This window comes from Esox lucius, chromosome 1 (genome assembly GCF_011004845.1).
Source record: "Esox lucius isolate fEsoLuc1 chromosome 1, fEsoLuc1.pri, whole genome shotgun sequence".
Taxonomy (NCBI): domain Eukaryota; kingdom Metazoa; phylum Chordata; class Actinopteri; order Esociformes; family Esocidae; genus Esox; species Esox lucius.
In genome coordinates, this window is record NC_047569.1 from 30,861,579 (window position 1) to 30,888,765 (window position 27,187).

The window sequence follows — 27,187 nt, forward strand, 5'->3', positions numbered from 1 at the left end:
TATTTCACAATCTGCTCAGTTACTGGGATTTTCACGCACAACCATTTCTAGGGTTTACAAAGAATGGTGTGAAAAGGGAAAAACATCTAGTATGCGACAGTCCTGTGGGCGAAAATGACTTGTTGATGCTAGAGGTCAGAGGAGAATGGGCCGACTGATTCAAGCTGATAGAAGAGCAACTTTGACTGAAATAACCACTGGTTACAACCGAGGTATGCAGCAAAGCATTTGTGAAGCCACAACACGCACAACCTTGAGGTGGATGGGCTACAACAGCAGAAGACCCCACCAGGTACCACTCATCTCCACTACAAATAGGAAAAAGAGGCTACAATTTGCACGAGCTCACCAAAATTGGACAGTTGAAGACTGAAAGAATGTTGCCTGGTCTGATGAGTCTCGATTTCTGTTGAGACATTCAGATGGTAGAGTCAGAATTTGGCGTAAACAGAATGAGAACATGGTTCCATCATGCCTTGTTACCACTGTGCAGGCTGGTGGTGGTGGTGTAATGGTGTGGGGGATGTTTTCTTGGCACATTTTAGGCCCCTTAGTGCCAATCGGGCATCGTTTAAATGCCACGGCCTGCCTGAGCATTGTTTCTGACCATGTCCATCCCTTTATAACCACCATGTACCCATCCTCTGATGTCTACTTCCAGCAGGATAATGCACCATGTCGAATCATTTCAAATTGGTTTCTTGAACATGACAATGAGTTCACTGTACTGAAATGGCCTCCACAGTCACCAGATCTCAACCCAATAGAGCATCTTTGGGATGAGGTGGAACGGGAGCTTCGTGCCCTGGATGTGCATCCCACAAATCTCCATCAACTGCAAGATGCTATACTATCAATATGGGCCAACATTTGTAAAGAATGCTTTCAGCACCTTGTTGAATCAATGCCACGTAGAATTAAGGCAGTTCTGAAGGCGAAAGGGGGTCAAACACAGTATTAGTATGGTGTTCCTATAAATCGTTTAGGTGAGTGTATATTACATTTCAGTATTCAACAAACAATGTCACTTTTCCCAAAATATTGTAACCTTTTTGTTCCTTCTATAGGAATATCATGAGACAATGTTCCCAGCAAACCCACTTAGAGACCTCTACACACATTCACCACACACACACGGGCTCACAGCCCATCATTTGCTTAAGCTCGTTAGTGCATTCTACACATATAGGCTACAATGTCCTTTTTAAATTATATTATAGTATCGTCTATGAATTGTTGGAATTTTAACCATCATCACGTTTTTCTATTGTGTGTATCAACTCAATCTTTACTCACGAGTAGGCTTTGATGATGCGTTGCCGCGTAGGATACGTGTGTGAGTGGGATGCAAGTTAAATAGGTTGTCGACGTTCTGGTTGCTGGGCGCACGAACTGTAGGCTACTGCGGTAAAGGATGCGTCTGCTTGATGGCTTAAATAGGCTACGTAAAGAGACTGACAGAAAAATATGATAATATCTTTAAAACAGCCTTTTGGTTTCGGCGCAGACGGATGGGACCTTTTCAACCTAATGCAATCAAAGCACGATATACGTATATGGATCCTTGTCGGCTGATGCTCAGGGAGTCGTGTTGGGAGACGCATACAAGGATTGCCTACGACAATTATCCGACAACAAGCAACGACAGTTTAGATGTCTGGGCAACGTCCAGTTTGGAGAATCTGTGTGCCATACGGTAAGAGAAGCAAGCGGATTACGACATTTTTGAGCGCGGTGGAGTCGATATGCACCCTTTTCGAATCGAAACATTTCGTGACGGTTTTGTGTACCACGATGGATTCATTGTCTTAAAAGCCACCTTCCTCATTCGATATTCATACGGGTAAGCTTTTTTTTTAAATGCTGCATGTGAATACTCTTTTGCGCAGCCTAAGTCGGGGCTATCTGGGCTAATCATACAGACATCATCTATATAGCCAGCCTCATTCTTACAATGGCCTAATGCCGTTGTTAATTTGGGCAAGAACATCTACTTCGTAATATAAAATCATGATAATGCTTACTGACGATTGAGTTCATGCAAACAAATGTAAGCACATTTTGGTTTAAAAATGTGTTTTCAAATAATTCATAGTTCATTAGCCCATAACATTTCAAATGGGATTCAGCCCAAAAACACCAATCAAAGTCTAGCAAAGATTGTGTTAAAGGATAAAATTGGTTCACACAATGCCAGCCACAAGACCTCTCTTGTGGGCAGATATTGATTTGAAGCCTTATTTGATTTGGAGTCTTTCTCCAGTAACATTCTTTCAGAAATGAAATGAGGTATTGAATACTGTCTGCAATTATATTTCCGATCAAGCCTTTTGCTCCTCCTCTAGGTTTTCTTTTTTTTTTTACATGGACTGAATTGTTTCGTCTGACGCCCTAGAAATACTCTGAAGCTGCATATCTGGATGGAGAACGATGTTGACAGCACAGTCACTGAATGTTATTCAGGATCCCAGAGCACACAACGTTCCATTTTATAGTTGTTGACGCCTCCTTTTGTACGTTTTAGGATTGCACGCTACCTTATATTTTGATACTGTCAAATAAAGACTGCCACAATGCTCCAGCAGAACAATAACAACAACTATCCATGTCTGGAGATGGCTGGCTCCACTAGGGAAGTGCTGCAGAAGTGCCAAAAAAGCTATCTTCCCTTCACCAGTCGTTTGGAGCTTGCAGACATGCCCTTAGTCAAGGGCCTTCGGGCCTGGGCGGTGTGCTCCAAGGAGCGGAGGAGGTCAGCGCCGTCCACCAGGGCTCCAGGGACCTGCCTCGGGTCGGCAGACATCTACCCAGTGGGACAGTGGGGCAGGGTGGGTCGTGATCTGGGGCTACCGCTGGATTCCACCTATTCCTCCCAGCCCAGGCAGGCAGGCCTCGGGGCTCTTGTGACGGTGGCCACATTGAAGGCCTCTGAGGGAGGCGGTCAGACTCAGACACACTGTCTGTTTCTCAGTGCAGAGAGTGGCAGGTGCCTCTACAGCACAAGGGGCCCAAAGACCCACGGTCAACGTCTGGTCCCTCAGACTCCATCCACCCTGGTGGGCAGCTGGCTCAGGGATAAAGTGGGGGGATTCAGGGACTCCTCTGTGGTGGGGAAAATGGGGGTGCGCGACATGGGAGGGGCAACATACCAGGTGAAATCGAGGTCCGGCCGGAGGTGGAGGACATCCTGCAAAGCTGTGGCTCCTATCCGGGGTAAAACACCCACCGAACGCAGGGAGGATCCCAGGGTGCACACCCTGGAAGGAAGTCAGGAAAGCGGGGACAAAGGAGAGTTTCCGACCCTTGTCACGGACACACTGTCTGGGAAGCAGGACAGAGGAAACGCCAGAAGCCTCAGATGCTGCCACGCTCAAACCAAGACCTGCACAGAGTGTCACCGGAGGAGAGGAGAGCAGGGGAACAGCAGCCGACAGAAGGGATCTTCCTCCGTCTGTGTGGAGGATCAGTTGGAGGGCGCCATGGAGGGGATTAAGGGGGAGGGGACTGCTGTCAGCCGACTAAAGCCCTGCAGCCTGCCCCCAGACACCAAGGACCCAGAAAGCCGCAGTAGTGACGTCAGGGACGGAGGACAGCCGGGCAACCCGCTGCGTCCTGAACTCTCCCACGACAAGGACCCCTTCCAGGACAAGACAGGGGATGAAGACACCGGTACGGGAGGTGAAGACGTGTCCAGTGGTCACCCAAGACACGCGGAACGCGCTAACGGCACGCTGGGCACTGTGAACGGGTTTGTGGAGCATATCAAGTCGGCCGAACGTGAGTCGGCGAGGCTAGAAGGGAACGGGAGCACAGCTGTGGGGGGTGATCAATCTACGGGGAGACACTGCTGCTCTGAGAGAGGCTGCCTCAAACCCCCATCCACACAGCCACCCACCCCAGCAGGGGGCAGCACTTCCGCTGCAGCCGATGGGACTGGCTGTGGTCAGATAAATCCGGAAATTAAATCAGTTAGTCAGCTCAACAAGGAGGGAGAGCTTTGCGGGAAGTGTCTGCCAAAAGAAAAAGTCCCCGCGGCTGTGGATAAAGAAGTGTTAGTGGTAGCTGAGCACAGGCTCCATGGGGAGAAGGAGAAAGACGGCGAGGAGGGAATCCAGTTGACGGCACCAGAAATTAGGGAGCTCTGCGGGGAGTATGGAGATATACAGCCTGAGGTCAGGAGCACAGACAATGTTACCAGACTGGAATGGGAAGCCAGGCAAGGGGATTTCACATCCCGAGGAGCGGAGAGAGGGCCTTACTGGGCAACGGAACGGCGTGAGTCAGAGGGGACGTGTTGGACGGAAGAAAGGTGTTTTTCTGGTTTAGCAGCTACCATGACTGAGAAAGCAATAGGAGGAGGGTGGATGGAGTTGGAGACTGGGCAGTTTAATTCCCCTTCACCAGGCCCTGCTACCTCTGTCACGCACACGCCGACTAATCCGCTACCCCCGGGAGTCATGGCAACAAGCTTCCCGGCTCTGGAGGGGGGACAGATCGAAGCTGCAAGTGGGGCTCCGGCACCGCTGATACTGAGTCTAGGGGAGCCAAACAGGGACCGGGACGAGAGCAAGGTAGCTGCCGACGCTGGGTTCCTGGATGAGGATACGGAGGGGGATGATGGTTTTGGGCATTTCATGCAAGCGGGGGAGCAGTCGTCCTGGAATGACGGTTTCATTGCATCACCTCTAGTGCCTTCTGTGAAGAGTGCCGGTAAGACCCATGTGACTGGAGCTCTGTTTCAAGACTTCCAGACATAACACACACACACACACACACACACATCTTCTAATGACTATGAAATGTTTCCCTTAGATTATCCAAGGGTCACAACATGCCATAGTTACAGCAATACAGTGCTTTTCAGAACATTGAGGACAGGAACTCTGGTGCAAACAGCTAGCACCACCAATGCCAGAGCATGCAGACTTGCGGTAGTAAAGGTCCTTCTTGAGGTTGGCACAGTGCCAGAGCATGTAGACTTGCAGCAGCAAATGCCTTTCTCTGTGGTTGGCAGCATGCCAGAGTTGCTAGAGTTGCAGCAGCTAATGTGTTTGTTGAGGTTGGCGCCATGCGGCAGCAGGAGCATGTAGACTCGCTGCTCCCGTTAATAATCAGCTAGTCTGATCTGACCCGGATTCGAGGGGCCCTCTCATCTCCCAAACTCATGTGAAGGTATTAATTATTTAAAGCTGTGTCAGGAATGTAGTGCTAGTGCTGTGGGCTTTGGGATGTAAGCCGTGTTAGCCTAGGGACATGGGGCTTCATGTTTACAGACACAGGGACCCAGGCAAGCAGCTTCCCCGCAATGGGGCTTCATGTTTAAAGACACAGGGACCCAGGCTGACAGCTTCCCCGTGATGGGGCTTCATGTTTAAAGACACAGGGACCCAGGCTGACAGCTTCCCTGTGATGGGGCTTCATGTTTAAAGACACAGGGTCCCAGGCTGACAGCTTCCCTGTGATGGGGCTTCATGTTTAAAGACACAGGGACCCAGGCTGACAGCTTCCCTGTGATGGGGCTTCATGTTTAAAGACACAGGGTCCCAGGCTGACAGCTTCCCTGTGATGGGGCTTCATGTTTAAAGACACAGGGACCCAGGCAGACAGCTTCCCTGTTAAGGGGCTTCATGTTTAAAGACACAGGGACCCAGGCAGACAGCTTCCCTGTTAAGGGGCTTCATGTTTAAAGACACAGGGACCCAGGCAGACAGCTTCCCTGTTAAGGGGCTTCATGTTTAAAGACACAGGGACCCAGGCAGACAGCTTCCCTGTTAAGGGGTTTCATGTTAAAAGACACAGGGACCCAGGCAGACAGCTTCTTTGTGATGGGGCTTCATGTTTACAGACAGGGATCCAGGCAGACTGCTTCTCCATGATGGTGAGAGACTGTTCAGGGTGACAACCTTACATTCCATCTCCATGTAAACTTTAATGTCATGCGGAGACAAAACAAATAACTAATGCTACCGTGCACAATGTCCGCTCGCTCAACTCGCAAGTCGCTCAATCTCTGGCGAGCTGTTCCCTAGTGTGAACACTGCTCGCTCGGGCGGGGTCCGTCTCTGCAAATATTTATAAGTATTTAGTATTTGCGTGACTCCACTACTAAAACGTATTACGACGATGCCAAGTCAATGATTTGTCAATGTTCAAATAGCAATTTACTTAATTTTACGTTATGCATGTATCACTCACCCGTGACCGCTGAAACTTTCCATGCATGCATTTTTAGAATTATATCTCTGTGTGAAGCCAGAGAAGCGTCATAAATAATGGGGAAACCGGACACTGCACTGCCCGAATGCTGCAAATTAGCATCAAGTTGAACATTCCTCAACTGTCACCTGTCGCTGGTAGATTTTTGTCTCAGAGAGTAGCTCCGCCCACTGTCGCCGTGATTCGCTGGCCCTCGTTGGAAATAAATTATGTAGTTCTGGCGAGCGGACAGTGAGCACTTAGCGTAATGTATAATGGTAATAACAAGTGGTATTTCCAACGGGCTGGTGTAGTGGTTATGACGGTGCCTGAAGTACACGTGCACCAACACAAAGGTGGGGGTTCGGATCCAGCACACTGCTATTCTAGCACACCCACTCCCCATACCTGTCCTATCTAGTATAACTATAAACAAAATAAAATGTAAGTTAAACTGGTCGTTTACCTAACCAAAGTCCTTCATTTGATTGTATATGCCTGTCTATCAACAAATGCAGATCACATAGACGGAAAAGTGTCCAATATGCTGATGCCTTCTAAATGTTCCTATACAGAAATTGAAAACCCTGCCGTCACACATTTGTCTACCCATTTGACCTCAGACGTGACGGACTGCTCATTTCACCAATCAGAGGGTGCCTGGACAGCCTTCCAACAGAATACGGACAGAGACGGACAAGACACGAGACGAGAGTGGTGGCCCACAAATGCTGTGGAGGAGACAAGAAGCAGATGCTCTAACAAGCAAAATGTGGTAGGCCTCAGTATTTTTCCTCAAAATGTACTAAAATATACAAGGAGTCAGCTTATCACATAACTACTAGGTGTCATCTGCCATCTTAATTGTTGAGGACTGGCTCATAGTAATGGCTGGAACGGAATTAATGGAATGCTGTCAAACACCACTCATGTTTGATTCCACTGGGTTTATTCCATTCCAGACTTCTTTATGAGCCACCCTCACAAGCCTGCTCCGTCCAAACAACTGAAGTTAAACGGCAGACACACTGATTTGTCCTTCATTCATCTGCCTTTCCATATTTCAGAATGGTGTGTTTGTGGAGGCCTTCTCCTCCCAGTCTACGCCCCCCTGTGATTGTGAGGCAGTTCCCACACTCGGCCAGCTCCTCAGGAGCGTCTTGGATCATGAAAGCTCTGCAAAGGATCACGGGTAAGTGGGCCATGAGAAAAATAAATCCAGCAAAGGGATTGATTTGGGAGTTTGATCCTGCATAAGCAGAAAATCCTACTTCTGTTTCCTGTCAGATTGGATGTTAAGCCAGTTAGAAGAAAAATAATCTATCGTCTTTGCTGTTGTACTGTTGTATTTTCAGATGGCTTTTGTTCGGTATAGTGCCCTCTAGTGGCTAATAATATTACCTTCAAGATAGAACCAGATATGGCTTTAACTGTCACAACTACCACCTGACAATTGCCCTACTGTTCAAAACCCTTACGATATAAAATTCATATCAGAGAATATCTCATGCACTAAAGCAGTATTGGTTTAATTAAACTTAATAAATTAGGCTTTTGCGGTTGCTTGGAGAGTTTGGAATGTTTTAGTTTTTATGAAATGTCTTTACATTTGTATGTCTTACAGCTTACTGGACGGGTTCCATGACCTGAACAAGATGATTGGATTAAAATATAAAAGGGCCAATACTGTTTCCCGTGAACGTCTTCTACACTCACTACAAATAGGCCTGTGTAACACAGTAAGTGTTTATGTCTGTAGTCAGTGTAATGCACTGTTAAAAGTGATATTCTAGCATTTGTTTGTGTCACATCCTTCTTTAAAACAAGCTGTATCGGACTAATACTGTGACAAAACTACTGCATGTTAGGAAAGGCTGACATGGTTATTTGACTTATCTGCACTCACTGTCAGTCAGATAAAAAGCAAATGAGATCATGACTTCAGGAAATGCAAATACAGGAAGACTCATAATTTGTTCACCTCTCTGTGTAGGAAAATATTACTGGGAACCAGGCAGCAAGCCACAGTCCATCTCTTGTCCCTCCCTTTTCAAGTGTGCATACGCAGACCTGTGGGAAGAGACGCTTATCTTATGATCTCAACAAGAACATCATGGAGTAGATTTTCTCTTTCCTTGACTCTCAACAACAGATGTTGTCTGCCCTACAATGCCAAACCCCTGGGAGACTGTTTTCATCCTCACAGGGGAAATAACGGAACAATTCACAAGATTCAGACTGGAGCACTTGACCCCCTGGCGACCCCTAATACTGTCTTATTTAATTTTGAATTAACTGGAGCTTATGTCAATAGATTCAACTGTGACAATTTGGATACACATGGTTTTGTTTTGTATATGTGGGTCTCACAGATATTTTTAAAGAAAGGCAAATGTCACATTCTTATTAATTTCCTTATTTTGGACTAAAAGACAATGTGCATTTGTCAGGCAAAGTGGAAGTATACCCCCAACAATTCACTCCACCCCCGAAATAAACTTTGAGACAGTACTTTGTGTGCAGAGAAGTAAACACATTTATACACACACACAAACAATCCTCTCCCATCATGTGATGTCTGTCTCAGTACAGTAACAACCCTGGAGCAGAATGTATTCTAGGATTAACTAACGCTGAACTTTACATGAAGCTTAATTTTTTTATCATACAGTAAATAAATGACTGTGTTTACTGACGTTCAAGTGGGTTGTTTCTAGCAGTCAGAAGGAACTTTTGTGCTGACAAAGAGAACATTGGATGTTTACAATGATACGTTTTGTTTCAGATCACAAAAAAGCAATTATGTCATACAAAGATTATACTTGTTTTTCTCATTTGTGTTTGTGGGGAAACCCTAACTAAATCAGCCCATAACAATGTAGTGGATGTCTGTCATTTGTACATAATTAATTCCTCACGAAAAATATACATATTTTCTGAGTTGCTCAAATGGATAAAAAGAGATTGTCAACTTGTTAATTGATGTAATAAAATGATATTGTGATTAATGTTTGCCATCTGCAAAGTTTTTCCCGATATGACATTCACTGTGATTGTTACAAGTGACATATTGTTACTCACTGAACCAAAAGAGGCAGGAAATCCTGTTTTTGCTGATGAAGTGGTACAGTTAGTCTTTTACGATACTGAAAATCCCCATAGTTCTAAGGCGAACGACACAGGCGAATCAACACCTGGCCTACAAGTGATATAGCCTACTTCGAATTAGCGTGCTTTCCATAACAGTGGACATGACTACAAAGTATTCCTTCAAGACGTCTGCATAAGACTGCTGCTGAGTAAAGCTGACAAAGTAGTGTTTTTTCTTAATTTAACCACAGAATGCTAGATGTGTGACTAGTATGATAATGAAGTAACGGGCCAGTGAGCCTGGGGAGGTCATGAACTGTTGGTCTATAATAGTTAACGGAATTGACTGAAGAATTTGAGAAGACGAGGAAAGAGGACCCAAGACAAATATATATATGAATGTGAAGAGAATGCCTTTAGATTTTGCACTTGGATTCGTTTTACAATTAAGATCAACCAATCTCTGCAAGAACTTCAGTTAATTTAGCAGTTTGGACATGTGAAACTACGACAGGGTGGAGATAAGCTGACAGCATCACCTCGTAGTTGTAGGAGCATTTCAATAATAGTTCGCAATACAGTCAAGTACAAAAACGCCTTTGGAATGGGCTTTGTGGGAGCGGTATGACAGAAAGAAAGGAAATGTGTTACAGATTTCCTCACTGGTTATGGGTCTGTTTTCTGGGGCTAGTGGAAAAACGTTTCATATAACAATACATAACGTAAAACGGCAAGGACGAGCTACGAACGTTAGAGAGCACTGTCTCCGAAACGGTATGTCGGCAAATTTGAGCGTTTGAATAAAGAACACACCCCCATCAAACTTAAGCAGGGTTGGAGGCAGGTAGTTGGTGAGACTGGGGAGTAAAGACTAAGTAGAAGCTGAAGTTTGTTGGATGACAATTAACACATTAAAAAGAGAAATGTCTTCGGGGTACAAATCTTGGATACTCCTCACAGGTTTCATTTTATTCTATATTACTTATCTAATGCTCGGAGCGCTGGTTTTCTCCACCATCGAGCGGCCGGTAGAGGACACATTAAAAACTGACATTAAAGCCCTGAAAGAAGAATTCCTCAATCAAAGTTGCGTTAATGCAACATCACTAGACAACTTTTTGGAGCGAGTTTTACAAGCCAACAAGTATGGTATATCTGTTCTTCCGAATTCTTCTGCGAGTTCAAATTGGGACTTGGCTTCCTCGTTGTTTTTCGCCAACACTTTAGTAACGACAGTCGGTAAGTAAAAAAACTTAACAAAGCAACTACCATTCTGTACTAGTCCCGAGTTATATTCATTTGTTTAAACTGGTCTGACATGTAAAATATTTGTAGAAAGTTTTAATGTGGTACTTATTTTTGTAGAATCGGTTCCACGTATTGGTGGAGATTTTCTATGGACCAATAAAATAGCCTAAACCTAGGAACTCCGTTAAATCTAGGGTACCGGACCATGCAAATTGAACTTGCCCATTTCAAAACAATTTCGCAAATACTGGTCACAGATTCCAATCCGTGAAAAAAATACAAATACTTTTACGGAGTAATCTATGCCACGTATTTGTTGGTCTGTGTGATTTGTATCCGGTAGACTTAATTACAATTGTTATACTATTAGGGCACATTTTCAAGTTCTCGTTAATCTGTTTGCTTTTAACCGAGTTATTTTAAAAACATGACACGCATCAATGTGTGATTGTTTCTGGTAGGCTACTGCACTAAAAATACATTTACTGTAGGCCTACTGTTTGAATATCTCAACTTGTGTATTTTCGAAGCTTGACATATTGACGAAACATATGTTTAATATATTTAAGAAATTTGCCGTCCAGATGAAACGCGCTTTTCTCATTGACACACAGACCGACGCATTGGCACAACCGTGATACATTGGCCTCCAAACCGTGGGTTGACTCTGAGAGCTAGGCCTGGGCTGTTTGTATGCTTGTGCTGTAGGCAGGTGAAATACATACTTACTTTTGAGGTAATTAATCTGCTTGCTTGTTTATATAGACCGTAGGAGATGGTTTGTTGTTCTGCACCTATAACAAACAAAGGGTAGTCTTTACTCGCAAGGAAAGTTTTATTGTAACACACTACACACACAAAGTATTCTACAAACACGTAAGAGGAATACTATCCAGGGAATGTCACCCTCCTCTTAAATGTGAAACCTTTTTGGATATTGACTACTGTAGAATATATACTTTTAAGACGTGGCGTTAGTGCAGTCTTCTAAGCTATTTGGAACAGACGGCTAATGACCTAAGTGCCACTTAGCTGAAAAACAACAGGGCATAGCGAAAATGGCAAGAGACTTTTGTTTGCGCTCCAGTTTCAGGAAGGGGGTGGCCGCTTGCTAAAGACATTTTCACTCTAGTAGGGTGCCTTAGGTGACATGCCGGTTTGTTTTAAACATATTACTTGACTTGTTACACACGTGTATTTAAACAAGAAAAAAGTTGTTTTAGTTGCGTATGATCAATAGGAAGTTCAACATTGTTTATAAGGTGAAAGTGGTTTATTAACACTTTGGCGTTAATGTGTGTTTTAGTGTTTTTCAGTGACAAGATATAGGCTATGCTTAGAGGTTATAGAAAGACAGCAGGCCCATTGTCCCTGGGGCCCTATACAGTGGCTTAACTCTTACAGAACTAGCCCTGTATTCCAGTTGTGAAGAAGACAGCCCCTAAACCCTAAGCCCTTTAATTGTTTAAAATTGTCACTTCGACGTGTACTTGCAAGTGCACTTGCCCAAGCAAGAAAGTGTAGTTATCGGAGTTGAGTTGGCTAACTCAATGGAGTTCACTGACTTGCAACTTATCTGACCAGGAGTCTGACCAGTGAGGTTCAAGTCACAAAAATGTCTCTGGCTAGTGGTTGGGGCTATCTAATGCATTGTTTTGGGGAGGGGGGGGGCGACAACGACAACATGTTGTCTGTTCCCTGTTGAAATGAGGCCATCTGTGGGAGGAAGTGTTGATGTTGTTTATTTCAGGCTAGTATTGTGTAGCAATGTTCCCCTTTGATCAATAATTTCAAATGCATTTCCATTCCTTTGTGTATAACAGTCTTTAGTTTCCATGAGATTAACATGGTAGGCTTTGTGCCCTTCATTGGCCTTACTTAAGCTGAAGTAGGTTTAACCTGTTGTTATTATTATTATAGGCCTTTCCCAATCCGCTGAGGAAAGTGTCAGTGTGTTACCCGTTCACCTTACGATTCTAGGTTGTTTCTGTCACTGACTGTTTTGACTTTCATTTTGGTCATTGATAACGTAGCGGAACAAAACGCAGGAAGCTTGACTGGACCAGTCGACCATCCGGCCCGACACGCTGTCATCAGCCGAGCCACCAGGAGGGCTCTACAACAGCTTAACTTCTTCGCTTCATAGTCTTGCTGGATGGAAACTGTGTTACCTGCTATTGCACTTTGCATTAGGACCCCCATACAAACAAAAACACAATCAGACCTCACTCTGTGACCCCCCCCCCCCCCCGTACTTTCTCTTTTGCCTCCCCCCGTCTCTAGGATATGGCCACACCACACCGCTGTCAGACACTGGCAAGGCCTTCTCCATCTTCTATGCCCTGGTGGGAGTGCCCTTCACAATGTTGGTGCTGACCGCCTGCGTCCAGAGGCTGATGCATCTGGTGACCTACGGGCCCATCGGCGTGTGCCGTCGGCGGATGGGCCTGGATCCCCGCACCGCCACTGCCGTGCACTTTGCCGTCCTGCTGCTGCTGGTCGTCCTGGGGTTCTTCGTGGTGCCCGCTGTGGTGTTCAGCCAGATCGAAGACACCTGGTCCTTCCTGGATGCTGTGTACTTCTGCTTCATCTCGCTGTGTACCATTGGGCTGGGTGACTATGTTCCTGGTGAGCAGCCCAGTCAGAGGTTCAGGGCACTCTATAAGATCTCTGTGATGGGTGAGTCATTTAATTTTGTTTGGTTACAAGGTGCAGCACGTTGATACAACCCAAACCGATGCCATGTACTGTCTGTGGTACTCTTCACTCAACTGTTGGTGTTCATGTAGAATAAAAGTTGTTTCTGATGACTTTACTTTTAAATAGAAAAAAAAGTGTTCTTGTGAAAGACGGCGTATGAATAAATGTTAGGCGGAGGGTGTGACACAGGAATAATTTGACTTGGCGGTTTTGACAATAGCTAAGCTAGAGACACTGCCCAACCACCTCTAATTACTGAGGAATGTGCTGGCCCATCCAGCACTGAGATGGTTAAGTCCTCTGGTGGAAAACTCTGCCTTCTGAGAAAGTTCACACTTTAGGTGTGAGAGACTATGCCTCTGAGTGCTATCTGCTGAAGGAGTCCTGTCAGGTCACATGGTTCACTGTCACATGATACATGGCAGAGGTGATCAGTTAAAATTAACTCTCAAAACCAATATTTTGGTTACCTTGTTCAGACAGTCCATGTCTGCAAATTCCAAATCACATTTAATAATGTTGCTGCCGCTACTATTCAAGCCAACTTCCATACATTATTGATTTTCAGGTGGTGATTGCAAACCATTTAGTACCCAGAGTACATTACATTTTGTTTTTGGTTCCATGCGGAAGGATATTGGAATATTGAGCCATTTAGAAGCTGTAGATGATTAAGTGGTCATGAGGGCCGGATGTCAAATGTAAAGTGAAGAGAAGACAATCATTTTAATTTTTTACATTTAGTTGTTGGCAAGCAACGTTGAATTTGTTGGCTCAAATCGTTGAGAGCAGGGGGTCAGAGAGCAGGGGGTCAGAGAGCAGTGTGCTCCCTATCGATCTCCCATCAACTATTGCCCTCTGTCTCTATGCTTGTCTGTCAATAAAGCATGACAGAATACAGAATGGGGGGGGGGGGGGGGGAAGAGGCCCACTTTTATCAGGTTTCTGTTGCAACCGGAGTCTGTTAGATAGGCAAACAATTCTGCCCTTTTAGTTATTTGTTAATCTGGACACGTCAGACTAGATTTCCAGTAGTGAACCAAACCACCTCGCCACATTTCCTCCATATTGGTTGGCATATTGGATGTGAGTTGTTTTTGCAGGGAGTCATGGAAACCACCCTAGTGCCACTTGTTGCTTGGGGATATTTGAATTTGTCACAAGACATTTTACAACAGTCCTTTTCTTATTCTTTAAGGTCTAACTGAGTCAATTCTGGAACGGCCAACTCATTCTGAGACCAGCATGACTGTTTGGGCCTTAGTGGTTTTAGTTATACCCTCCGGTTAATGTGTTGGCTATTTCTGTACATTCGTCGTTGTCTGTACCGCGCTTCAGTTCGTTTGCTCGTCTCCACGATCTTTCTTGTCGAAGCCCGGCGTGGCGTGGCGGGCTTCATCCTGGTCTTGGAGCTGACGGTTGTGCTTCCTCTCCCCGGGCAGTGTACCTGTTCTTAGGGCTGATGATGATGTACCTAGTCCTGCGTTCCTTCCACCGGATGGCCGACCTGCACGGGCTGACCGCGTTCTTCCAGCTCCCCCACTGCGACGAGGACGCCGAGGACCGGGAGCCCATCGTCAAGGCTGGCTCGGAGGACCAGAACGAGAATGACCTGAATGCCTCGGCCAAGCCCCTGGATCCCACCTCCAAGAGCTCCTACAACGCCATTCAGAGATAGGGACTTACTCCACTCTGGTACTTTGGTCCCCTAGCTCAGCTGAACTGTCACTGTTTTACAGAAACCCAGGGTTGAGGTTTAAACCTGAGCCTACGTACACTTCACCGCTGCAACTCATGGCAGGCCTTCCACGGCGGCCCAGCTAAACCAAAAAGAAACCAGATATGTACAGGTTCAACAGACCGCGTGTTGTTTTATAACTTACTTAGAGATTGTGTGGTTGGGAATGAGAAGGGTAACCATTTTTGTTTCAGACCAAAAATGCATGCGTGTTTATCACAGCTCTGCGTTGCTGGGGGAAAGGGCACATTTAGGATAGTTCTAAAGGTTTTAAAATGTCAATAATTTGTCTGTTTGGGCCTAGTTTGGTGGAGAACGGTGGGGGAAGCCAGTTCAAATCACTAAATTAATTTGATGACATCTAACAGTTAAGCACCAGTTTTAAAACCCTATTTATGCCTTCTATTTATAGACCCAATAGGATCAAATGCCACCATACTGTTTAGCAAAAATAATTTTCTATGATATTTTAGCCATATTTCCCAGTCAACTGTTTTATTTATATACATACATGTTTGAATTTGATACTGAATGATCTATTGTGGCCATCTTCAAATGTATTGGCATTCCACAGTGACAGAAGTGAAGAAGCTTTTGGAAGATCTCAACTTCATACTCCTTGGTCTTAGAACCCATTAGACAAGAGGTTGGGAGGTCCGTCTTCTCTGACCTTCTCCTAAGAGTTTTTGAGAAGGATGTCGGTATTATGAAATACGTTTTCTTATTGTCTAGAATCATGTGATGGAGCAAATTCCCCGGACCAGGATGGATCTTTCCCACTTTGTTTAAGACAATCATGTTATAGTACATGCGTAATCAAAAATAAGGATATTACCTGAAGGATTAACAAGTTATCGACCAAAAAAATGTATGTAATGAGGCTTGTAATTAACAACCAAGTGGCTCTCCTGGTGAAGGGCTGTCAGTTGTTAAATATTAGAATGTGGTGTTATTTGTTCCACAATGAGAAATGTAATTCCTGTCATGTCAGTTTTTTTACAACGTTGGAAACTTTTCACATGCACTTTAAATATTGAACAGTACATTGTCTGGTATACGGCACAAAACATTGTTGTGAGCCTCTAAGATTTTTCTTAGCTTTTTTTTTTTTTGGGGGGGGGGGGGTATGGTACTGTAATACCTGGAGGTTGTCATACTATAATAAACTATTCAAATGTATCTAAAATGTGCTTTGTCATTTATCGAATTTGATCCTTTGTGTGTGTCGTTGGAATCAAGCACAAATGTTGTCATGTGGATACTTAGTGCCAATGGGCAAATGCATGATTTTTTTTTCCAGAAACAAATTATGCTTTGTGAATTATGCCTAGTCCGAGTAACAAAGGCTGGCTGAACCCCAAAGGCAGGGTGGGCCCCTAAGCTCAACCTGGGAAGTGTTTTTATCAGAGCAGGTAGTCAGGAGCCTGGAGGCCATTTTGTATACCTCCTTAATTACGTTGAAACCAGATCCCTAAAACATTGACAGTATTCTGTACGTTTTCCTAAACATTATTAGCTAAATTCCAGGAAAAGGTCTTCCATGACCAAAAGCTGAAATCCTAAAATATCCTAAGCTGCTTATGTGGGTCTCCTTTATGACAATTGATATGACCACTAGGGGTCAGCATTGTACATGCCCACTTTCACAAAATATTTCTGATTCCATTGTTTGTAGGAAGGCTGTTTTAAAGTACAGATTAGCATAAACAGTATATTACATTTCTGAATTTATTACAGAAATTAACATTTGAAGCTTAGACAACATCTTTCTGGGCATTAAACCGAAAGGCACACAATATAATTTGTGAAACATCAAGATCACATCAAGAGTATTTAGGAATTTAAATATAGTTCCTATGAATAAACCATTAGTTGAACTGTGAGTGGCTGGCCATTTAAATGCCACAAACGACCACATAATATACATTTCAAGAAGTGGTGTTGCATGGAATACAAAGATCTATGTAACAGGAAAATCATGGATTACTTATCTGCTTTCTCAATCTGGTACCTGAACACAACATATCAGGGACATTGAACATAGCATTGTAGCTACAGCAGTTGCACCAAAATTAAGTTAAAATGCATAATTCAGCACGGTAGCCAACATTAGATATGTAATGCAAAACATCAAGGCCTAGCTTAAAGCCTATGAAAGAAAAAAAGGGATTTGAGCTAAAATGAATGATACAAATATAAAATACTACAATGCCTAGCCTTCTGTTTGAGGATTTGCTAGATGATAAATTGTGCCTGCAATGGTTGCCATCATCTATAACACAAAGGCTATATAAAACTGGGTCAGCAGTCTATATGAAGGAATTCCTGCAGACTCAAATTGGTATTACCTGATATTGAAGAGTTGGTAAGCGAGATGACACTTGAGACTCTCGGGCTGAGGTAATGTTTGTATTTCCTAATGATTGAAGCTCATCATCGCACCAAAGAATGTAATGTTGAATGGTACTCTGGGAACTGTAACCCAGAACGATTTAAGTCAGTGCTGCCAATTCATTCATTCAATGGACATTATTCCAAACAACTTTGAAACATTTGATTAGGAACAGTTTACAATATGAGCTAAATATGTTGATATAGGCCTAGGGAATATAATTTCCCTAATTTCAACACTACTTAATAACTAAAAGCTAGTATCTTACTCAAATGTGTCCTTCATGTGTACAGTACATCAGTCATTAAACCAAGTGACTGAGTGTACAACACCAGCCAAGCTAACAAAACCTCATGTTTTACAATTGGTTTGACAGGCGGCTAACGTGATCGCATTAGAGTTTCACATTGTTTTCTTTAATGTAAAAATACATTTAAGCACCCATAGAAAACATTTACAAAGGACACCAGATAGAGTGGTTAAGAGTATCTCCCCAGTAACCTAATATTTGCTAGAGCAAATCCCTGACCAAGACTGTAAACCACAATATCTCCCCGGACACAGAACGGGGCACCCCCCGCACTTTATAATTTCAAAAGGTTGTGTTAAAAGCAGACATTTTCCCCATTGTAAAACATGGAGTTTGCCTGGCTACGAAAACACAGAACACCAATGTGTTGTGCTGGTTGTAATGTAATTTCTTCAAAGTTCCAGAGATCAAGACTTGACCAGTATTTCCATAATGTGCTCTAGTTCAATCAAGTCCCTGGAGCTCTGGCTGAAGAACACAGAGGGTGAAGTGGATGGAACTGAGGTCAGGGACGGTAAGTACTTCAGCAGCTCATCACGGGCCACACCAGAGTCAGCTCGGACCCCAAGGGTCCCCATCTCCCTCTCAAGTACAGATGTGTCGATGTCTTGGAAAAGGTCACCCAGGGTCCCATCCTGCACATAGCTAGAATGCATGACCTCCACGCCACCAAGAGCAACCTGCTCAGAGGTTCTACACCCTTCAGGGCGCCACTCAGAGCTCAAGTACCCAGAGGTGGCTTGCTGGCGACCAACATCAGGTAGGTTATCTATGGACCTAAAAGGTGTCCTGCGAGTTCCCTGAGGCCCTCCGTCAATGGTCATATCTAGATCTTTCAGGATGGAGCCCACAGTAGCCGACAGGGAGAAGTCACTTTCTGAGGACATCCATTCATGCTCCAAGTCGTCTACACTAACAGGACCATTCATTACAACACCGGGACCAGAATCAAGGTTACTGAAGGGTTTAAGTGGGACCATGGATGGAACAGGTCCTGCCAGGTTAACTGACCCATGAAATGGCCTGTTCTCTGGCTGCATCTGCTTCAGGGTGTTGGCTATTAACACAGAGCGGCGCAAACTGTGATCCACCTGCTCCTGCCCACGGTAGTACTTGTTGAGGGAGATGTCCAGCAATGACTGACACTGGCTCTCCCAGGTGCCGCTGCACATGCCCCCCAAAAAATCATCATCATGGAGTTTGCGCTTCTGTCCCTTAGCGATCATCCTCCCGTACCTGTAAACACAAAACGCAATTGTAAATCTATGTTTTATTATAATCGACAGATCAAGTCAAGCTTAATGACTGTCGGCAGCTGTTGTTAATGTGTCCCTTGACATCAGCGAACTTAAAAATCACTTTCCCATGCAGGTAGTCGAACTGAAATAAAATTAATGTAACGCATTGGACTCCGACTACCTTTGAAAAACAGAACGGTAACGAGTTTGTTGATATCACTATGGAATTACATCAGACTCCCTGAATAGCAGTATATAGAGTAGTATAAGGATTGTACAAATGTCTTAGTGGACCGGAAATGTGTTTTTGCTGAGCCCAATATCTTTGAGTAAGTTTCGTCTGCGATGCGCAACGGCGTGGATGAGTTAATAACAGCTCAATAATACGGACAATTCTTTAGTTGCAAACCCGTAACTAGCAAGGTTCAACAATAACACATGATAATTGTCTAAAGTAGCTTACTAGCCTTAGATAGCAAAGCACAGTTCAATTTCCTACTTCGTTAATTTAGCAAGAAAAACTACAAACCGTCTGCTCCTCTGTCCCCAAATATACAAAGGTAATAAACGCTGCTAGTTAGGTTTAATGTTGTTGCGTTTTCACCAAGCTGCCCAACTCGGTTTAAACTTAAATTCTCCAATCAACAAAAAAAAATGAACCGCTTTTGCCAGTTCCCGCCCGAGATTTTGAGTGTTGCGAATTGATCCTTCTTCTGTGGTGTTTTTGGGTATACAATATCCCTCATCGCGTACTGCCGCCCTCTACCGATTGCGAAAAAAGGTATTCCACGCGTTAGGTAATAAATCAACACCTTCTTCCTCAGACTGAACCGAAGCCATGACCAAAATAGAAAAAATAACTAATAATTAAAAAAAAATTATTAAATAATAACGACACTCATCACCAAGTCCAGACCATGCTCCCAAATCTCTGCAAGGTTCAGCCTGACAATGGGGAACCTCTCCTGCCAACATAGCATAACTTCTCAGTCAAGGCATTTGTTCACTTTAATGTAGACCTGAAAATAATAATTCTAATGTATCATTGAATTGGATAACATTTTAAACAATACCCAATTTAAAATATATTATGTATTTGTTTGTTTACATATTTTCTAAAAATGAGTTCTCCCCTCCCTTATTTTGTAACATCCAACTGCAGCTTTGACCGTGTCTTGTTGGGAACGTGCTCCAAGACAAGAGAAAAGATTGTGTCACGTCTTCATCCTAAGATTCCTCGCATAGGTGGACATCGTGATATGAAAGAGTTCCTTAGATCGCTACGCCAAGTCAGTGTTTTGGGATAAAGCACACTGCTGTTCTCTCTTGAATTATATTATGGGAGAGGTTATGATAAATGACCAGTGATATGCTAGCAACAAAATAGTCACCATCAGTCAAAACTTGCATCTTGCACCTAAGTTTGTCCTGTACCACCACAGTCCTTCAGGAGGATGGATAATCTCAGGTTAGGATGTCAAGGCCACTACAGCTCCAAAGTATCAATATCCAATCAAATCACATACAGACAAAGTAGTGTTGAGTTATTCATCTGGAATATTACCCAAAAAGGTACAGCACAAGGCTTTGCATGAGTTGGCTCAGCTGTTAAATGAAGTACCATACTACTGATCCATCTGGATATATAAACCATAACAGATCCAACCCCTATATTAGTTAACAACACCAATTGGATTTCCCTATTTTAGAAGTGTCAGGGAAGGCTGCTTTAAAGTCAGGGTACATATTTTTGGGGTTAATGATTATCTCCTATTGGCACCTATTGAGTCAACCAGTATTTTTGACCTTTTTGTATTTATTACATTTTGAAAGGTGAAAAACATGTAGCTTTCCTTTACCACCCATCACATATGTCAACTTTGTGCAGATTTTGTCCTTGTTTTCTTCCACAATAAGCGCCATTTTACCAAGTCAAATTCTCAGTGTATTGATTCTGATTCTGTTGTTTTCTACATTACAACTCTACAGTGTTTGCCGTTTTGCTTCCGCAAACCAACCACAGGGTTTCTAGTCAATTCCATTCTGATTATTTGTCATCAACTGTTACATTGGTTGACAGGTAAGAAAGTCTCTCTAGGAATCACATTGGTGTTTGTGTATGCGAGTTCTGTCGAGATGCAGACTAGTGGCCCAGTGAATGAGAGTGTTCTACTGCCAATAAGCCTTTGAATAACTTGGCACAGGACAGATGATAATTCACTTTCAACCACAGTTGCCGGTCAAAGATCTGTTTTGGTTATTACCCATCAATAGCAACATATTGCAAGCAAATACCAACTTCCGAAATGATTTGCCACCTCACAATATTTTTTTTTATTAGAAAACGTGTTATTTGATCAATAGTATCCAACTATCATTTGTAAAATTAAAGATAACATCCATGAAAAGTACTAAAATAGAATTCACCCAGTACAAAATGTATTGTTTAGGTCTAAATATGTATTTCTTAATATACTGTACTTAAGTAACATTAAGTATAAATTGCTTAAAATTATACTAAGATTGAAAACAAGATTGTACAATTTTCTTTTTATTTGTGCATAGCCAGAGGAACAACACAGCACTGAGACATAATCTACAAGCGTGTTCAGGGGCGGTAGGAATGACCCAGGCAGAAAACCCAACCAAGGAGGCCTTCCTGGAGATCTACCATCCAGTAGGTTTTCACTCTAAACCTAACACATCAAATTCAGATAGTTAAGGGCTTGATGAGCTGCTAATAACTATAATTAGTTGGGCTATTGTAAAGTTGAGTAAAAAACCTAATGGATGGTTTGAGGGTTGGGCAGAAAAAGCATTTGGGAGCCCTGGCCTAGGCTATGAAAAACAAGGCATAGGCCGAATTAATTTCTCGCTTTACACTCATACATAAATCAACATTAAATTATCGGGCTGGACATTTTATAAACAATGTATCAAATTAAAGACTGCATTATTTGTACACACAAAAATGATTACAATATAGATTTATTGTGTTATATATCCAGTATCATAACTATAATAATTACAAAACATTAGCAATAGGTAAAGCTGTCCTGTCAAGCAGGGAGGAGTATAAAAATAAGCTACAATTTGCTCTGTCTGATAGGCCAAATGTGGTAACTGGTATGGGGAGACAAGAACCGAATAGGATTCTGTCATCTTAGGGCTAATTGTACTGTCCACAAACCCCGACGGTCTTTCGGTCCCAGTCAGGGATAGACAAGCACTTGACAAAGAAGTGTCCCAGGTCGTGTTTGGAAATGACCCGGCCTTTCAGCATGTTCTCTGTCGCTGTGTAGTTCTCTGTCAGTGGTAGTTTATCTGTGGGGGATAGTAGGACATTTAGAACTTAATATTATTATTACATTATTATTATTATTATTATTATTATTATTACATTATTTCAAATAATTGTACTAAGATTATCGGCCCCTCCATTTAAAAGGGGTGCTGTTGAGCCAAATTGGGTCTTGAAAATTGTCCACCATGTAATATACATGCACTATGTCATTAAAACTACTTCATTTCAAACATGGAATTTCATCATTAACTGAGGTATGTAATTGATTCTACTAAAGGATTTGGCACATATGAACATATTGCACAACCAGCCCAAATAAAATTGTTTAAGAGGTTAGCGCAGACTTTCAGCTTTAATTTGAGGGTGCTTACATAGCAAACAGTGAACCATGTAGGAATTACTTCCCCGTTTTAGTAATCCTTCAAACCCATTTTAGGAGAACAAAAAACAATTAGTTTTACTTGATTGCAAACCTTTTGCATTCTGTAATTGCCTAAATTCTGGGACCCGCTTACATCACCAGATGCTGGGTATCTTCCCTGGTGATGCTCTGCCAGGCCTGTACTGCAGTCATCTTCCGTTCCTTTTTGTTTTTTGGAATTTTTATTCTCCTCAGCAAATGAAACTAATGCTCAGTGGGATTCCGGTCACCTGACTGACTTTTCTCATTCACAAACTTTCCACTCTTAGGCCATGAAAAATGTATTGCTTGCTGCAGCAGTGTTTATGGGGTCATTGTCCTGCTACAAAGTGGCTGTATCAGACAAAATGTTTCTGGGCACTTCAAAATTCTCCTACTGCAATTCCAGCAGCAGCCATACACCCCCAAAACATAACACCCAAGTTGGTATGCCAATACATTTATCCACAACTCTGCAGGCTTTTTTTTTTATTTTGAAGACCACCCTGTTTTTGACAGTAACTAGTGGCTACAGAACCCCTGTAGTTATGTTGGTATGGTTTTCTGTGGATGGTGGTGGCTGACACATACATGCGGACCTCCTGAAGAGTGTTCCTAATTTGTTGCACAGCTCTTTGGTATTTCATTTGTTTGTCATCCATAGCAGCCTTCCTTGGTTTAGCAGGTCCTTTTCTATTGCTGAGCTAAACATTGCCGCCGTCTTGATGTACCTGGTGTTTCCCAGTTTCCAATTTTCCCAAATTTTTTGCAAACCAAATGCTTTGGCTGTCTCTAAATGTCGTGATTCGAAGATGGTCGTTTTGACATGCATTGACACTTCTTTGGCCCTCATGTTGTCAGACACCAGCAAATTATTCCAAATGCAAAGGCTAGAACCAATAGTAAACATTGACTGCATTTTTGTGCATGCACTAATGATGCAAACAAACACACCTGCATAATAAGAAACCGATGAAAACCCAATTTTCCAAATAATTTTGGTACCCTCAAATGGGGGATTGTGTAATAAACGTATTGTTATTTCTAGATGGTTCATCTGATATGGATGAAAATAATGCAACCTAAAGCTGAGTCTTTACTTTAACCTCAACAGCATTGTATTATTTAAAATGCTGAACTTCAGAGCCAAAAAGCTTTCGAGTCACTGTCCAAACATTTATGGACTGCACTATAGGTTTATCAAGCCTAGTATACGTGATATAAGGTGTCGGAGGATGAACAAATGGATGATTTATATTAGGGATGTACTTTACACTTGAAACAGCCACTAGTAAAACCGGTAGTTGCAAACTTTGCAATGCAAGTATTTCAAGGGGTGACTGTAGTGAAGCTTAAGAAAACAAGCTAACCCCAGCTAACTAATGCCAGGCTAATTGATATTACATCACTTAACTTTGCAATTTCTAATCTCAATATCCATTTAGATTCATAGCTAAATAGTAAGCATACCATTTGGTGCTGTGCAGCCTTTCATTTTAATTCCATCCTCAAAAGATTAGCCAGATACGCCACCTCCAAACGTGCTTCAAGTTAATATAGTGCCACTTGATCAAGATCTGATGTTGTTACAATGGTGGAACATCCACAGTGACATACAATTCAGTCATATAGAAGAATTATGGCAATCACAGGATCCGATATTGACATTTTCATTTTGTTGGCGTGTGGCCAACAAAATGAAAATGTCAATATCGGATCAGTACTCCGTACCGGCAGATAGTGAAAGTTCAGTATTCCTCAAACGATACTGACAGCGAAAGTGGTATCGGTGCATCCCTAGTTTAAATGTCCTTCGCATAATAAATGGGACCATGTGACTACAGTACTAGAACAATTCCGCTAAATGCAGACGGGTAGGGTGACAACCAACCATCGATGTGAGGGGGCATGACGGCCACGAAGTCCAGCCCCGACTCCTTCAACAGCATGTACATCCTATCATGATCCTCCGTCACCGGCAGGAGTCTGGGCGGCACTTTGGACCGGTCCCATAGGAGGAAGGCTGTGAATCAGCGAGGGGTTAATGTGAAGACCTGATCGATTTGTGCGAGTTTACGGAAGGTTAGAACAATATGCACTGGCTCTGACTGTCAGAAAGTCCCCCTGTACCTGACATACAGCCAACCACTTTGCGAATCCCCTTGGCCTTCATGGCATCCAGGATGTTCCTAGTTCCTTCAGACATCATTGTTGTGGGACCTGTTGAGTGCAACTGAAACGTGAACATTACCCTGACCTAGACAATGCAACGTGTACTTCAGTGACCTCTACTGGATTTCCTGCAACAATACCTCGAATCCAAGATCTACTTCACCTCATAAAAACTAGGCATGCATGTTATGAATTGGTTTATTTACACACATTCACGCAACCCTTCACACAATTTTAAACCAACTTCAAGTTACTATAGACTACCAATGCCCGGACTTACTGAGGTCATTCCTGGTGCCCAAAATGATAATAACAGCATCTTGACCCTCCATGGTGTTTTTCACAGCATCCTTATTGAGGACATCTCCCACCACCACCCTGGAGGCTTTGTGGTCAGCAGGCAGCCTGGCTGGGTCTCTCACCAGCACCGTCACATTGTAACCTACAGATGTTGATGAACAAAAAATAGCAGAGGCAGTTTGCCTGCCTGTTGGAATTTTGCTGCTGGTTGGAATCCCAGAGCTGTCAGTGATTTATTGATCTGCAATGGATCTTATACCATAATTCAATCATTGTTGTCTGAATGCTGGACATGATCCCACATTCCAAAGCTCTCCTTAGTCGGAGAAGGGACATGCAAAGAACATACTTTCTTTTCAAACATACAATTGCATTAAATAGCATTTTGAATATATTGACACAATTTATTATCTACATGAAATTCAGGTGGAGTTTGGTTAAAGTTTAGAGAAAATATGGAAATTACTTGAAAAAACGTTTTGGATGACCGGATTTCAATTCTAGTGCATGGCCGAATTACTGAGACCAGCCTTGAGTGCTGCATTTGCGCGATAAGCGTACAACGGACTTTATCTCCTATTTGCCGCACATCAACGTTCTCTTCCCAATCGTGAGTCAGCAAAAAACCCTAACGACTTGCATTTTCGTCATCTGACTCAGTGGAAGAAGAAAACGCTTGTGAAACACAAACCAAACAATATCAACTTATTTTATCACATTTGCCACACGTAACTGATTGAATAATATTTATTAAATAATACGTTGACTAACAGATAACCTATTAGTGTATTATATAAAAAACTAAAATGTTACGTTATTCTTTTTTTAAATATGCGATCAATCGCATGGAATGGAACATATTTCATTTAAATAGAAAATAAAATGCGCTGGGGCCCATAGCCTAGCAAACGGGACAATAACTGTTAGCAGCGCGTGGAAATAATGCAAAACAATTGGATAACCTTCCGACCAGGCCAGGTTACTCACAGCACGTCAGATTGTGTATCGTCTCTAGAATTAGTAGTAGGGCAGGCCTATGATATAATTTCCAAACCTACCCGCTGCAACAGCCAGTGGTAAGGTTGCCAGTCCAGTCATTCCCGTGGCTCCAAATATCGCTACATTCTTAATCGACTGTGACATAATTTCAGATTTGAGAACTGCCGCTGTTCACTGAAGAACGTTACAACTTCACGCTTCGTTGATTGCGTGCAACAATATATCAGAAAAAATAAATTGAGAAAGAATCTCTTTTGGCACTTTCATAAACGCCCCTTTTAAATGACCCACTTCCGCAACATGCGACTCCTCCCACTCTCATCAAAAGCATAACTCATTCACAACCGTTCACAACAGGGTGATACTTCTTGGAAACTTTTTTTAATACAGTAGCCGGGTGTTCTGTCTGGTTTTCCACTCTGCTGTAAGTGGAATCGATCCAGATCGCGCGGTTATTTTTCATGGCAAGAAATATTGTCTTGCCATGTGTTGTCTTTCAAATGCTGCCACTTACAACTATTTTGTTTGTTTGTTTTTTCCAATGAAATAAAACTGGTTTTGGCTGTGGTCATTTCACACCTTCTGCAAATGTCATTACCAACATATCGTAAAACATTCGATTTTAGTTTAAACTGGAAGACGAATAACCACAATGGGTATTGATTCCAAACGTTTTATACTAGAATTTAATGCCAGCACATTAAAGGCTGTTTCAAATTCACAGATTAAGCCTTGTCCTGAACCAAAAAAATATAGCTCATTGTAAAAGGTGTGTTAAAGCTCAAGAGATGTGGATCAAGTTTATTAGCCCCTGTTGATTTCCTAATGTTGAAGGCTAGCAAAGCATTTTCAACTTATTTTTCTGTGAACAGGCTCAGTGAAAAATATTGGTAAATAACAGCAAAGTAAATTCTGAATAACATTTCTATTTTTATTCACTTGTCGCATCGCATCGCATCATCTTCCGCTTAATCCGGGGCCGGGTCGCGGGGCAGCAGTCTAAGCAGGGATGCCCAGACTTCCCTCTCCCCAGACACTTCCTCCAGCTCTTCCGGGGGGACACCGAGGCGTTCCCATGCCAGCCGGGAGACATAGTCCCTC

At 42.9% G+C, this 27,187-nt stretch overlaps 4 protein-coding genes across 9 annotated transcripts; 2 read left to right on the plus strand and 2 right to left on the minus strand.

Moving 5' to 3' along the window:
* The first annotated feature begins 1,013 nt into the window (after positions 1–1,013).
* Positions 1,014–9,203, plus strand: si:ch211-14c7.2. 6 transcript variants are annotated; one of them, XM_010891958.3, is made up of 6 exons: positions 1,014–1,843; positions 2,346–4,710; positions 6,819–6,970; positions 7,263–7,387; positions 7,820–7,934; positions 8,189–9,203. In XM_010891958.3, exons 2-6 carry the CDS (start codon positions 2,574–2,576, stop codon positions 8,315–8,317), a joined length of 2,658 nt encoding a protein of 885 aa, XP_010890260.2. In that variant the 5' UTR covers positions 1,014–1,843; positions 2,346–2,573; the 3' UTR covers positions 8,318–9,203. The 6 variants fall into 6 exon arrangements, with proteins under 6 accessions (XP_010890260.2, XP_010890256.2, XP_034143842.1 ...); XM_010891954.3 differs by having other exon boundaries at positions 1,016–1,843; positions 6,771–6,970; XM_034287951.1 differs by having other exon boundaries at positions 1,016–1,843; positions 2,396–4,710; positions 6,771–6,970.
* Positions 9,204–9,396: 193 nt separating this feature from the next.
* kcnk6 (potassium channel, subfamily K, member 6) lies at positions 9,397–16,150 on the plus strand. Its single transcript, XM_010891960.5, has 3 exons — positions 9,397–10,524; positions 12,817–13,212; positions 14,676–16,150. Exons 1-3 carry the CDS (start codon positions 10,182–10,184, stop codon positions 14,909–14,911), a joined length of 975 nt encoding a protein of 324 aa, XP_010890262.1. The 5' UTR covers positions 9,397–10,181; the 3' UTR covers positions 14,912–16,150.
* Positions 16,151–16,729: 579 nt separating this feature from the next.
* On the minus strand, positions 16,730–19,631 carry sertad3 (SERTA domain containing 3). The gene is made up of 2 exons (XM_029121190.2): positions 19,441–19,631; positions 16,730–18,909 (listed from the first exon to the last, which is right to left on the minus strand). Exon 2 carries the CDS (start codon positions 18,897–18,899, stop codon positions 18,081–18,083), a length of 819 nt encoding a protein of 272 aa, XP_028977023.2. The 5' UTR covers positions 18,900–18,909; positions 19,441–19,631; the 3' UTR covers positions 16,730–18,080.
* A 1,815-nt stretch (positions 19,632–21,446) lies between these two features.
* blvrb (biliverdin reductase B) lies at positions 21,447–26,345 on the minus strand. The gene is made up of 5 exons (XM_010891961.4): positions 26,146–26,345; positions 25,068–25,229; positions 24,746–24,835; positions 24,507–24,638; positions 21,447–22,235 (listed from the first exon to the last, which is right to left on the minus strand). The coding sequence occupies exons 1-5, from the start codon at positions 26,228–26,230 to the stop codon at positions 22,081–22,083; spliced, it is 624 nt and encodes a 207-aa protein (XP_010890263.2). The 5' UTR covers positions 26,231–26,345; the 3' UTR covers positions 21,447–22,080.
* Positions 26,346–27,187: the final 842 nt, after the last annotated feature.